Genomic DNA, 14,866 nt, shown 5'->3' with positions numbered 1-14,866 from the left:
TAATGGAAATTATTTAACCTTTTTCATTATCAAAATAGCAAACTCTTCTGGCATTATAAATTTTTTATTTCACATAACCAAAAATTGCCTCACAATGTTTTTGGAATGGAGTTCTGTAATAGGATACGACTAAACTAACTATAGAGCTTAGAATAGTTACCGTTTTACTCTGTGTCCTCCTAGATGGAAACATTATACAATTACTCCCTCAGGAACCGGTGTGACTTAAGAGGGTAGTGTTTAGTCAGAGGTGGACCAGGATTTGGAGTAGAGAGGAGTGTGTCACTTATGAGAGATTTGGGGTTAGTTGTTTAACAAAGGGCTACTTGGACCACTGTATTTCCACAAATAGGATGAAGTGTTAGACTGAGGAAGCAAAATTCCATTAAGAGCACCTATATATTTCTCTACTGTCATGACCTTGAGTTTGAATTTAGTTCCCATCTCAAACAGTTATATAATTGCTACTGTGTGGTGATCTGTATCTTTTGAATTCCAATAGAGGGAAACAAGGTTATAGTAGGAAAGTTTTGGAAAAATCTTTTTAGATAATGCTATGAGAACATAAGCAATTGTTAAAAGCTCTCTTTTTACTGTTCTGAAAATGAAATTTTTCAGGATGGATTTTTTGAAAGATTATGTCTGGCAGCTGAGGCAGAACCTTCTTTCTCAGAAAATGGTTACATCTTACTAATCAGCTCCACAAATTTATTGGATACCAGCTGTGTGCTGGGCATTATTCTAGGTGCTAGGGATACAGAAGTGAACAAATTGCTCTCTTGACCCTTATATTCTTTGTGGGGAGAAGATAAAGCAAAATTTTAAATGTCTGATAGCTTTATGCAGAGAATTGATGTGATAGGATTGATACAACAGCTACCTTAGATTAGGTGTTCAGGACGGGCCTTTCTGACAAAGTAAATTTAAGCTGAGGTATAAATGAAAAGGGAAAAAAGAGCCAACCCAGATCTTCCAAGATCAGAGATGAGAGCATTCCAGGCAGGAGAAATTCTAAGGGCAGAGACCCCAAGGCAGATAAGAGCTTAGCGTACTCAAGGAAGAGAAGGCTAGGAGGCTGGGTGAAGAGTCAGATATGAGAGAGGATCCAAGTGGTAGGCAGGTCGAGGTGCCATAAGGCTTGTAGGCCAGGTTAAAGGGTTGTGTTTTATTTTTAATGTAATGGAAAAGTCATTGAAAGGTTTTAAGCATGTTTTAATGATCACTCAACTGTTGTGGAGAAAGAATAGAGGTACTGGTGGTTTAGATCAGGATGCCAAGGTTAAAAACTCAATGTAGATATATGTTGCTTTGAAGAAATTTGGCTACATTAAGGAAAACATACAATTGGTGGTGGTACCTGAAGGAAGATAAAAGGAAGGTTCTGGGTTTTATTTCTTAAATGGGAGATTCTGAAGAATGTTTATGTGCTTGTTGTGGGGAGTTGTCCAGAACGGAGGTCAGGAGAAGGATGGAAGGAGCAATTCTGTCGAGACATTTGAAGGGACAAGATCAGAACACAAATAAAGAACTTGTGTTTGAGAAGGGTGAATATTTGAGTGAGCTGTTAAGGCAGGAGAAATGAACTTGTGTGGAAGGAGGATTTTTTTGGGAAACATGAGGTATCCAGACACTTGGCCCCCATTTTTCAAAGAAAATGGGCAGAGCTGTTAAGTCAAAGTGAGAAATGGAGGAGCAAGGGGAATGGGAGATTTGCAGAGTAATGGTAAAATGGACAAGTCCTTGGAGAATGGGGGAGCAAGTTACTAGAGAAAGGAGAGAGGAAAATTATAGGTGATGTTGAGTTGAAGCTTAAGGAATCGAGAGGCTTGGGTGTCGGGAGTGTGGTCTGTATGGGTGATAATGTCACTAAAAATGACAGGAGCTGTGGGGGGAGAGACTTGGGCACCAGGTGCTGAAGTTCTCAATGATAGAAGCAGCCTGTGGTCAAATTGGCCTTATTAATGAAAAACCTGATGTTAGTAGTCTATGATATCTAAATTCATTCACCTTCATCTTGGTATTAGCCATAGTGAAAACAGTTGTAGTTAGCTTTCCTTTCCCCTCCCCAGACCACCTCTAAGGGTAGCCTTGCCTTTGTACATGCTTGCTTCCATCACATTTGTCTATTTCCTTCTTGAAGCTGGCTTTTGTCACTTTTAATTCTGCCTTTGGCGATTCATTGTTATAAAATCTTTCCATTTACTATATAAAAATTCCATCTAACTTGCTGTTTAGCTTAGTTCCTACTTTGATTATAGTAGATGACCTCCAGCTTTTGAGCTGGTTATTAATTCTGACATCTTTTTGGCATTGGATCCATTCCTTTTTTCCCCTTTAGGATTGGTATCATAATGAAAACATGTATTCTTGGCTTCCTATTTCTTTAGTTAAACTGAGATTCTTTTAAAAACAAATAAGAGTAATGTCTTAGTTCCCTTTGAAAAGCTTGTTCACACAGTTGAAGATTTGTTCATGTTCCTGGAATGGTGAAAACCATATTGCTAAGGAACTTGAGAGATTATATCATCTAGTTGCCTCATTTTAAGGATGGTAAAAATGAGACTCAGGAAGACAGAAATATATCACTACTAACTAGTTGCAGAGTCTGCCTTCTGGCTTCCAGTCTAGAGTTTTTTCCCCTATACCAAATGCAATCAGAATGGTCTTTTTAATAATAAATATTAGAGTGACTGTATTTTCCATTTCTGGTGTGATGGGGTGGCTAATAATATTGTTGAGTGCTTACTGTGTGCCAGTTACTAGTCAAATGCTGTTCTAGATATTAATTCATTTAATCTTCAGGACAGTCTTATGATATGTAAATACTATTATTTAACCTAGATTTATGAATAGGGAAACAGAAAAGCAAAAGAGATTTCAGTAACTCTAGCTTGCCCAAGGCTGACGGGAGCCTGATCTTTTAACCATGACTTTGTTTAATAGGAGTGGCAGACTTCAGCTTGGGTCTTGCAGTTTCAAGTCCAGTGTGTTCTATACTTTACTGCCTCTGACTGTGAATATAAATACTGCGTGATTCAGATAGTGTGGTTATATGAGTGACCAGGAGAGTGAAAGATAAACTATGGAAACAGCAAAGAGATTCCAAAAATGAAACTACAGGAGAGTAGATTTAAGGCTGCAGGTTTTCGTTAATCCTCTAGGTTGATGGAAGGGTTATGCTGTTGAAGTATAATACTTCACCTTTTCTTAGTTATAAATGAACTTTTCTTATCCATCCAGCCCATTCCTCAGATTCCATATATTCAGAGAGAAAGGAAGAAACAGAAAAGAGGACCCCTTGTTGAGTTTAGATCTCCTGAACACACACAGGATCAGTTCAGAAGTTCCCATGGCACAGGGCATTGAGAGTGAGCTCCTTGCTTGGTTCCTCACCCAAGAAGAGACCAGTCAGGTCCATCTCTCCTGAGTAGGAAAGGCTCAGCTCTATGAAGAGACTTCTGCCTGGGTGCAGGCTGCCACGGGCTGGGCCTGGCTGTCTGAGGTAAGACGAAAATCTATCCAAGTGTGCACTAATGCACAAAGCTGGAAGTATGGCTGTCACTAGTGAAGCTGGCAGCATCCCCACCCCTTTTTTAGCTGGAACACCCCAACTCTGGTCACCTCCTTCATGCTAGGAATGGAGATCCAAGTTACTGCCCTTAAAATATTTATAGTCTGAGATACTGCTGTGGGAGATAAGATTCAATCTTTAATAAATATATTTTAAACAATTATATTCACTTTAAAAAATAGAATGAATCAGTTTGATTCTGAATGGTCTACTTTTTGTAAGCATTTGTCCTAAAATAGAATATCAGAATATTCTATTTAATGTATTCATTTCCTGTTTTCTCATAGGAATTCATAAGCTTATAATTAAATTGCATCAGCCACAGCTGCCTCAACCATCTGTAATCCAGGCTCATTTTATCCCTGGGATAGAGCTACCATTTTTGTCTTTGGCACTTCTCACCTGTTTACTTTAGGGTGGATTTACCTCGTTTCATGAGTCACTTGTTTGACCTCTCATTTCTTCAAGATTATTCTGAATGGAATTTCTGGATAGATGACTGGCTGTAGATATTTCATTCTATCCACAAATTTGATCATTAAAAAGATCCTCACAAATAAAGGAAACAAAGGTGAAAAATACTATGAATTTTTGCCTCTTTTATTTACATATTGACCCCAATATCAGAAGTTACTTGAAAGTATGTACAACTCTGTACAGATCCCTCCTAGGATTGGACACACAAACAGGCTAAAATAAAAACTAGTTTTCAGCATGACTCGGCATGATATTATTTACTTTCTCTGCCTATTAGCCTATGGGTCAAGAGATTTGTTTTTCTAGAAGCAGTTGAGTATTGGAGTGGAACAAATGAAAAAGTATGGCATATTTTTCCATTTTAATCATTTATGCTTTTAGTTTTTAAGATACATAGTTTTGTTTCAGCCAAGCACAGTTTGGATTCCTCCTCCACAATTATCTATCACCTGATTCCCTTTTGCTAAAAGATAGAGGGCAGACAGTGAGCTTTTCAGCTAAACATTTGTTCCTGTTGTCCCCATTTTTTTTTTTTTACAATTGCCTGAGCCATGCTGGAGAATAATTGTTCAAAAAATTTAAACAAAGGAGTTCTGAATTTTATCTGGTCAAATCACTGAAGTAGATATTAGAAAATGTCTGGTAGTGAACAAAATCTTAAATCACGTAGATTAAAAATGACTTGCTGCTTCTACTTATCATGTTTCCATAAAAGCAGTTTTCAAAATATGTTCTCCTAAAATATCTTCAAAATAGTTCCTGGTCAAATGGAAACAAGTGTTGGGAAAATTCTCTTGTTGCAGACATATTCATTAGTGTGGTGATAGCATTGCCAAAAGGAAGGAAAACATGCCAGGGCAAACACGCTCAGTCCTGAGAATGTTCCTTCTCTGAATTCCTAGCCTGTTCTTTCTCAGTCTCCTCCCCTCCTTGCCCAGAAGTTGCATTGTTGCCATCAGTATTCAGAATGTGAATGGCTTTGCCAGAAGTGCTGTCCGCAGCTTGTCCAAGAACAAATGTAAAGGAGGTATATATGCTCCTTTCCATTTATTTGCTTTGGATATTTTTCTAACAATTGAAAAAGCCTGGTGTGGGAAGAGATCATTGTAGTCTGGAAATTGTTTTTTGGTAGGATTGGTCTGACTGTGTTTGTTCCTCAGAGGCAGGGTTATAAACTCTGTTTCTGCCTACTGTAGAATAGTCAGGGCATTTTGTGTCTCCTTGTGAATTAAAGTGACCTGCCCAAGGCCTGCAGTTAACAGCAGAGTTGGGACTAGAACCCAAGTCCCTGTTAATACTTTTCTCTTTCCAGTCTAATTCTGCCTTCTATCTCAGAGCTCAGTAGTGTGTTATCCTTAACAGAGGCCCTGGGGACTGGGCTGCAACCCATTTATTACTAAAGAATATGTCTACTAAGTCCTTTTTGGCCCTCTCTATTTTGTGCTCTTGGACTCAACCAAGCCAAAATCTAGATTTTGAAAACAGTGTGGAAAGGATATTGATTCCAAATGGAATCTCGTGGCCTTGTACAAGGAGGGAGGCACCATAATCTTTCAGAGACAATTTTGATAAACATTTAAAGCTTTTTTCACCATAGCTGTTTTCTTGATTTACATGTCTGTGTTTCCCTGTGACATCAAATTATTGAAGCTTCATTCTTACTGTAGGAAGACAGCTCATTCCATTTTACTTGAGATATGCCATTCCCCGTTGTTCTTTCCCCAGCACTGAGGTGCTGTGACCTGACTGAGCTATTCCTCTAATTAGTCTTTTTGGGGAAATAAGCCTTTTGTTAAAAACAAAAAAACTTAAAGAAGGATTTGTATATATCTCGGTTCTAGCTCTAGTCTAAGCGGCTTCCCACTTCACTCAGTATGAAAGCCAGCATCCTTAATAGGGCCTGCAAATGCTCATCACCTCTCTGACCTCACTGCTAGTCTTCTGCTCCTTATTCACTGCACGTCAGTTTCACTAGTCTCTTTGCTGGTCTTCAGACACATCGAGCAAACTCCTGATGCACTTTGCACTTGGCTGTTCTTGCTGTGCAGACACTCTTCCCCTAGATACTGAATGACTCCTCTCTCACCTGTTTCGAATTGGGTCACTTTCTCAGGCCCTCCCTGACCATCCTATTTAAAAGTGCAGCCCCCACCCCAGCATTCCTGTTGTGATTCTTTGCTATATTTTTCTCCACAACACTTGCCGCCTTCTAACTTAGCACTGATGTTCCCTAAAGAGCTCTCCAGGTGATTCTTACCTGTAGCCAACATTGGGAACTTTAGTTCTTAATTGTAGCTTCTTTTTAAACCATATAGTGGCTAAACATTAATGTTTCCCACTCGTTTCTTGGCAGTTGTGACAGCAGTATATTTCTCTATGTAACTATTCTTGAGAATTGAGTGCCTTATAACCTGGAAATCTGATTTTTTGTAATGAATTTGCATTATTTAAACAGTATTGCTACTGTTAATTTTTTATTTGAAAGATTTTCTCAACTATTAAGACTATACATTATAGAAATTTGGGGAAATCAGAAGAGTAGTGGTAGAAATAATGGGGGAGTCTCTCAAAGTTGACTACCATTGACACTTGTTTGTTTCCTTCTAGCCTTTTTACATTGCTGTGATCCTACTTCTTCTGGCACAGGGGTGGTGGGTGGGGTGGGGTGATGTGATTTTAAAAGTATAATGGAGAAAATATTCCCACGACTGGGAATTAAGCACTGTTAGCATGTGTACATATTTACTTCCAGTTTTTTTTTTAATCTATGTGCACACTTTAAAAGAATGGAGCAAATAATACACAAGCACGTTATCTCTTTTTAGTATATGTATTGCTGAAGTGAGCACTATGTCTTTTTAAAAAGAATATAGTTTTACAGATAAATTTATCTTTAATCACCTTCCCTGTTCTGTTCCCCATTTCCGTCATGACCTTGGCCCTTCAACCTCTCTGTGATAATACTCTTGTAAGTTTGGTATATGTTGGTCCAATACAGTTTTGTATGCTTGTTACCATAGAGGATATGTGGTGTTGCTTTGTTTTAGTTTATCTAAATCGTATCATGCTGTAAATGTATCATTCTGCAACTTATCTTTTCCTCAGCTTTGGCTGTGTCCAAGTTGATACATACTGACTTAGTTCATTACCTTGGCTGTGTAGGGACTCCCAATATATAGATGTACTATAGTTTCTCTAGTCCCTTGTTGATAGGGTTGAATTTGGTTCTTGGTTTTTATAAACAATGCTGCATCAAATATCCTCACAGGTCTTCTTGGACACGTGTATTAGCGTTTTTCTAGGGTTACGTAGAATTTTTATCCTTTTTCTCTTAAAATTAAGACACGAACGTTTCCATTGTCTTAGTATAATCTCCTGATAAACACATACCTCTTAAATCTAAACTTTGAAATGTCTTTAATTTCCTTAATGAAAAATTAATATGGTAATGGGACACAAGGCTTTTCTTTTTGCATTTAACCATTGCATGGGCTCTCTTGATAGTAGTAAAACATTAAGCTATTTTAACACAAAGGATTAAAAAAACAAAAATTAGAAGCATGATTAGTACTTGTTGGAGTGGCTAGAGCAAGTGAGAACTAGAATACCTAGGATTTTGTATTCTTTTTTTTTTTTTTTTGAGGAAAATTAGTCCTGAGCTAACATCCATGCCCATCTTCTTCTACTTTATATGTGGGATGCCTGCCACAGCATGGCTTGATAAGTGGTGCGTAGGTCGGTACCTGGGATCCGAACCAGTGGACTCTGGGCCACGGAAGCAGAGCGCACAAACTTAACTGCTGCACCACCGGGCTGGCCCCAGGATTTTGTCGTCTTATCCCGATTTTATAAGTCTAGAAAAGTTTCTTAGCTTTCTGGAAATGACCTTTGTTGCAACTCATCCTTGAGGATCCTCCTTCAACGCCACTTCTCTGCGTCTTTCCTGATGTCGTCCTCTTCCCATACGTACCCCCGGTGACTGTATCAACTCTTTGTGCACAGTGCAGTTATTTCTTCATGCCTCTTGTCCCACTGCTTCAGTGACTTTCTTGAGAGTAGCATCTTATTTTTGTACACTAAACAAACACAGTGGCTGATACGGAGATGGTGACCAAATATGTTTTAAATGAATGAATGAAAGAGAACATGTGAGGTGGGAGGTGAGGGAGGGTGGGATTGGGACATGGTGATGGTCACTTTAGGAAGGAACTTGAATTTATTGAAAGTATGGAACAGAATAAGGAAGTCTTAAATGGAAATGAGGTGATAAGGATGACAAAATGACAGCTTTGACAGTGGATTTCCACTTTAGAGTATTGTCATTTGCAAATATACAAACTGATTAAATCATTGGTTTTAAGTTAGAAAATAATTTCTCCTTGAAATTTCAATATCAGTGTATTTGTTAAAGTCTATACTTGTTTTTCTAGGAATGAATTTTGAAAACTTGAATCCATGACAGATATAGCCATCTTAAAGATTTTTTTTTGACTCCTTGCCTCATTTCTTGGTTGCCCCAATTTTAATCAAAAGTGGGTTTCCTGGAATGAGTAGACTAAACTTAAGGGAAATATTTTGTTTGCTGTTGTTATGAAATCCTTTGTGGTTTGGAAGCGGTGCTGCTTTAGCATTTCAACAGCTTCATTCATGTTCCGTACACAGTGTAGCAGTCATAGCAGTAACTGAGCTTCAGAAGGAGAAGTTCAAATGCAGAACCTACAGATTTAGAGACTGAACAATAAAACTTTAGGAGGGCAGTCAGAGTGCCTTTAAGTTTTATCATGGCACTAGTTATAAACCATTTAGTACTATAAATTTTCTTGGCAAGTACCGTCATAGCTCAGAAAACAATTTCTTTTAATGATTATTTTGTATAAGCTGCATTGATCTCAAAGGTAGCTCATTTGATTAATAGAATTCTGATGTATTTTAAGTAATTGACACTGTCAGGAGAATGTAGCCTTATCAGTAACCAAAGATCTAAGATTGAAAATAATGAGTTATGGGTATCATCACCATTTTCCAGTACTGAAACTATTTCCAATACTGAAATACTTTAAAACTAATTGTTCTCTGGATACTTTTTGCTGCTAATTAACATCTCTTTTTACAGGATTCATGAATAAAATTTTCCATCCCAACATTGATGAAGCGTAAGTAACTATTTAAAAACATTTAAATCTTGGCAGCACCTGCTCTTGATTAGAGTTCATCTCTCTCTCCATTATTAAAAAAAAGCCTCAATTATCTTTTTGGATTTTACCAGCAGATAGAACTGTATGAATGGTCACTTAGACTGTAGAATCCCAGGAATATGATATTCTAAACTACTTAGTTCAAATTCTACTATTGGACTGCATAGTTTTCTCTGTTGTTAGGAATGAGTCCTTCATTTCCCTTGATATCTAGCTAGCATTTGTAATATTTCACATCTCCATTCTCTTTGTATGGACACAATTCAGAGACCTGCTTTCAGTATACAGATTTACTATTTTCAGTCCTTAAAGTATTTCTCAGTTCTTGAGAGTAAAGCAGACGTGAATGACTGTAGTTTCCTTTAAGTTGTGAATCTTAATTATCTCTTCTTTCCTTCTATTTATTAGTGATATTTTAAAATGTGATACCATTGCCTCCTATTTTGTACTTCTAGTGCTGTTTAGAATGCATACTTATTTGTTGTGCAGTTTTTTCTTATCGTGGCACTAAATTTTGATATTACATGCATATACACACATGCATACATATGAGGTATTCTGAACCTGATGTGAGTAGGTTGTATACATACATCATGCCCTGTTGTCCTTTGATACTTCTGTGTATCAGTCATCCTAACAAGGATGTTCTCTTATGTAACCACAGTATAGTCGTCAGATTCAAGAATTGAATATTAATCCAATACTTTTTAATCTACTGCCATATTCCGGTAATGTACTTTTTAGCACTTTTTGTCATTCAGTGAAGAATCCAGTCCAAAATAATGCATTACATTTAGTTGTCATCTTTCTTTAAACTACTTTAATCTGGAACAGTTCCTCAACTTTCTATAAAATTGACATTTTTCAAGAATATAGACCAGTTGTTTTATAGACTGTCCCTCAATTTGGATTTGTTTGATGTTTCCTTATTGTTAGATTGAGAGTATGCACTTAAGGCGAGAAAACCACAAAGTGAGATTGTGTCTTCCTCGGGGTATCCTGTTTGGAGGCACACAGGTCTGTCTGCCACTGGTTACCAGTGTTAATTCTGGTTTCTCCATTGTAGATTGACTGTTTTTCCTTACAATCTGTAAGGAGATACTTAAAACTTTGTATATATTCAACTCTTCATCATACTTTCCCCAACTGGGATTCTTTTTTTTTTTAATGATCTATTAAAAGTATTTTTCTTGATAAATAAAATTAGTTGCCAGATACATGCAACTAACTTCCTGATTTTTAAAAAAATGCCATTCTTTCCATCTGTTTCAGGTCAGGAACTGTGTGTCTAGATGTAATTAATCAAACTTGGACAGCTCTCTATGGTGAGTTTGGCCATGGAATATTTTTTAGAGATGTTGAGACACTGCCTAAAAAAATGTCATTTGGCTTTTCTTCTCTGGTTTAAGATGTTTTGTTGGGAATGGGAAGGGATTTTGAAGGACTGGATGGGAAAGTTTGATCAGTGAAAAAAATATTTTCTCTTAAGTACAGACTCGAGTTTAGCAATGGGAGTTTAAAATAATCTTGTGAGATTCTGAAATTAAGGTATAGTGATATACATATGCAGACATACAAATATATTTGCAAACATTTTATATATGTGTGTATTCAGAAGTACATTGTATGTATGTTTATCTGTAAAAACTTTTAGTTTTGGAAAAACTCTTAGGAATGTCCCTATGAAATGAAATGATGTTTCTTTTAAGAGGTTAAGAGGTTTGGGGGATCATCTGTTTCAAAGCCCCAAGCTTCGTTATGAAGTGAATAATTCAGCCTTACCTTTGGTGCTGAAATTGACATCTCTTAAAGATTTTGCTTTTCCTTTCTCTCCCCAAAGCCCCCCGGGTACATAGTTGTGTGTTTTTAGTTGTGGGTCCTTCTAGTTGTGGCATGTGGGATGCTGCCTCAGCATGGCTTAGATGAGTGCTGCTATGTCCGCGCCCAGGATCCGAACCAGCGAAATCCTGGGCCGCTGAAGCAGAGCACAAACTTACCTGCTGGGCCACGGGGCTGGCCCCCTGAAATTGACATCTCTTACAGTGAATCAACAATGAATTGCCTAGCTCTGCAAAATACTGTGCTAAATATCATGGAGAGGTATAGGATTATCAGTCTGTCTCTCCCTGAGCTTGTAACTTGGTTGGGGAGCTAAAAATATTTTAAAATATATTTAAAGTCAATTAAGGTTACAACAAATCAATCTGTTTATTCCCTGACATGTCTAAGTCCTCAGGCGTCACAGACTCTCCCTGCTCTCATGTCCCCACCCCGTGAAGCCTCCCTTTGATACTCCAGCTGAAAGTAATCTCTGGCCACTCTTACATCTTATGGCTCTTTTTTTCGGCCCGCTTTTACTTTCTACCTTGTGTTTGTTGTTTATGCCTACATTTTTTGTACTACTAGATTATTTCCTGCTTAAGGGCCTTTGGGGTGCGTGTCCAATTTGTCTTTTAAGTCTCAGCACTCCTAGCACAGTGCCTCACACCACTGTGTTTGAAAGAATGAGTGGTACAGACAGTGAACATTTGCTGAGAGGTACAAGAAGATGGGGGGAAAGATCACTTTAGGCTGGGGTTAACCAGAGATGGCTTCCTCTTGTTGAAGAGTTGTGAGACCTTTTAACAGCTTAAGGTACTTAAGACATCTTATTCCAGCCACAATCTGCCAGTCGCCTTGCCAGACATCCTTGTAGTAGGATGGTGCATGAGAATCACTGAGGAAGGTTTGTCACCAGCAGCACACAATTAATCCATTTTCTTTTCTTCCTCCTAATTCTGCCGTTCAAGAATCATTTCCTCTGCCTGGAGTCACCTTCCCTGGTCTTTGTTTGGCTGACACCTTGTTTTCTCACCTCAAACATCACTTCCTTAGAGAAGCCTCCTTTCCTAGCCACTCTGTCTAAAACAACACCCCTCCATAGCACAGCACCCTGTTTTAAAAATCTGTCTTTAAAACCAGTATTTGTTCATTGTTTGTCTTGTCCTGTTAGATTGTAAGCTCCACAAGAGCAGGGACTTCGTCGTGTGTGTGCTTATGTGTGTGTGTGTACACACACTTGTATACATACATATATATACACACATACACACACACACACACACACACACACACGTACCCAAAACAGTGCTTGGTGTACAATAAATGTTCAAATATTTGTTGAATGAAGGAGTGAATTAATCATGCCCAGTACTGTTTAACATGAGAGTGTTAGGGAAATGACAGCTTGTAAGATGAGGCAGTAAGAAGGAGCATATACTGAGGTTGATTAAGTGGATTCTTTTTCAGATGGTTTTTTGGTAAAAATGTCTCATGGCAGTCTGCCTGGAATATCTGATGGACTGCATTCACATTTTAGAAATGTACATAACAAAATACGGCAAGCTGGTTCCAATTACAGTAAAGTAAATTGGACTTTTAGTTTAGCTAATTTTTTTGCTATTGACCAGAAAAGCTTCGTGGAAAAGGTTTGCTGATTCTCAAGTACCTCACATCTTAGAACAGATTTTTTTCTTAATAACAACAGCTTTATTGAATTATAATTCACATACATAAAATTCACCCATATAAAGTGTGTAATTTGATAGTTTTTAGTATATTCACAGTTATGTACAACCATTACCCCATTTACATCATAGAACATTTTCATCACCTCAAAAAGAAAATCTGTACCCTTTATCTGTCACCCCCTTATCCCCCTAATCCCACTTCCCCAGCCCTAGGCAACGGCTAATCTACTTTTTATCTCTATGGATTTGCCTATTCTGGACATTTCTTATAAATGGAATTATATAATATGTAGTCTTTTATGACTGGCTTTTTCCACTTCATATAATGTTTTCAAGATTCATGCATGAAGCATGTATCAGTACTTCATTCCTTTTCATGGGCAAATAATATTCCATTGTACAGATAATCACATTTTAATCCATTTGTCAGATGATAGACATTTGGGTTGTTTCCACCTTTTGGCTATTATGAATAATGCCTTTATAAATATTGGTGCATAAGTTTCTATGGGGGCGTATGTTTTTGTTTCTCTTGGGTATGTACCTAGGGGTGGAATTGCTGAGTGATATGGTAACTCTTTGTTTAACCATTTGAGGAACAATTTTCCAAAGTTGTTGTACCGTTTTACATTCCCACCAACAGGTGTATGAGGTTCAGAACAGACTTTAAAGCAGAAGGCCAACATGACTAAGGTTTTATCATGTCTGTAAAATGTTAGGATATGTTCTTGCATTATCTTGCAAAGCATTTAGTAAGTAACAAGAATTAAACCACATTGATCAAAGTGAACTTTGACTTCAAAATCAAAAGTGAGTCAAAATCAAATGAATATTGATTTACGTGTGTATGAGTTATCCTTAAGTGTTCCATAATACAAGAGCATGGACACACTAACATTACAGGTAAGTTCAAGAAACCAAGAAGAAATATTTTTAGAATATAGTCAAAAGTATACTCTGCATGAGAGAATTGTTTTGACATTTTGCTCAAACCCAAACTATTCCTCAAGAAAATTCAACATTCTTTCATAGAAAGCTTTAGGAGCAGGTAAACCGAATTTATGTAAAAGAATTGGTAGAAAGGGTTTGTTCAAATGACGTTAAATTTTCTTTTAGAGTTATCTGATCTTGAGATCTAAACTGAGTTTTTATTACAAACTGCTAAAGCCTCAGGCATTGAAGGTTAGTTCATAATTGTGAATTCTGAATCAGTCCATTTCTTGCTGTAATTCTTGAGAGAATCTTAGTTCAAGGGCCAAAAAAAACACCTAATTTAATATGAAACAACTAAGTGGAGAAAGTTGACTTGTTAACACACATATTTAACTGAAAAGCAAAAAGCTTAGCCTGGCAACCAAAACTTGTTTCAACACCTCTACTATATATATAATATGGTAAGGAGCAAGGGGTTACTTGTGAAATTTCCTGCAATGAACTTTGCCCCAGGGCGGGTACTATGCAATGTAGTATAGTAGCAATTCCCGGTTGAACTTTCAGATTTATACTTATAACTTGATAATAAACAATGTTCATGTTTGTAGCAAATTTAGTCCTCTATTCCACCACCCCCACCAAAAAACCCTTGATTTCTTGTATCCCATTTGACTCATTGCTTCTGTTCTCATCCTGTTTTTCTTTGCCAAGTGTATGTGCAGTTTGTTCATTGAGAAGCTCAAAATTGGTGTAACTGTAGTTTAATCACCCAGTAATTTTTAATTTTATATTATTTAACCTTGCAAGAGAGCTAATTATAGTGGCTAATATGGTTAATTTTGTGAAGATGCTTGTCATCAGTATGAAGTTGTCTATTGAGTATGAAGTTACTATTGTTACTCTTGTGACATTAAAAGAAAGTAACAGATGCCATCACACAATTGATTCATTTTAGCTTCCTGCATGATAGCATCTTTTTTTACATCCCTTCCTGCTCTTCCAGACAGCAATGATAAAAGCTCTGGAAAACTTAGAGTGCAACTAATGGGATCTGGATATCAGTTTTAAAACCAACTTTAATTTTAAAGACTGACGGAAGGAAGGTTCATTACGCCATAGGTAGCTTTTTAAGCTCCTTTCTCTTTTCCAGTTTTCCTTTTTACTCCAAGATGCGTTTTATC

The 14,866-nt window shown here is 37.3% G+C and overlaps 1 protein-coding gene across 3 annotated transcripts in view; it reads left to right on the top strand.

The window, feature by feature from the left end:
* UBE2H (ubiquitin conjugating enzyme E2 H) overlaps positions 1 to 14,866 on the top strand; it is a 98,033-nt gene that overhangs the window by 63,873 nt on the left and 19,294 nt on the right. For 2 of the 3 annotated variants that reach the window (XM_014854354.3, XM_070513321.1), the window contains exons 4-5: positions 9,162 to 9,201; positions 10,516 to 10,568. The exons of the other annotated variant lie outside the window; for it this stretch is intronic. In XM_014854354.3, coding sequence (XP_014709840.1) covers positions 9,162 to 9,201; positions 10,516 to 10,568 — 93 coding nt within the window. The remainder of the gene's footprint in view (positions 1 to 9,161; positions 9,202 to 10,515; positions 10,569 to 14,866) is intronic. 3 annotated transcript variants of the gene reach the window in all.

This window comes from Equus asinus, chromosome 1, assembly GCF_041296235.1.
Source record: "Equus asinus isolate D_3611 breed Donkey chromosome 1, EquAss-T2T_v2, whole genome shotgun sequence".
In the NCBI taxonomy this organism is placed as follows: domain Eukaryota; kingdom Metazoa; phylum Chordata; class Mammalia; order Perissodactyla; family Equidae; genus Equus; species Equus asinus.
This window is presented reverse-complemented; position numbering and strand designations above follow the sequence as displayed.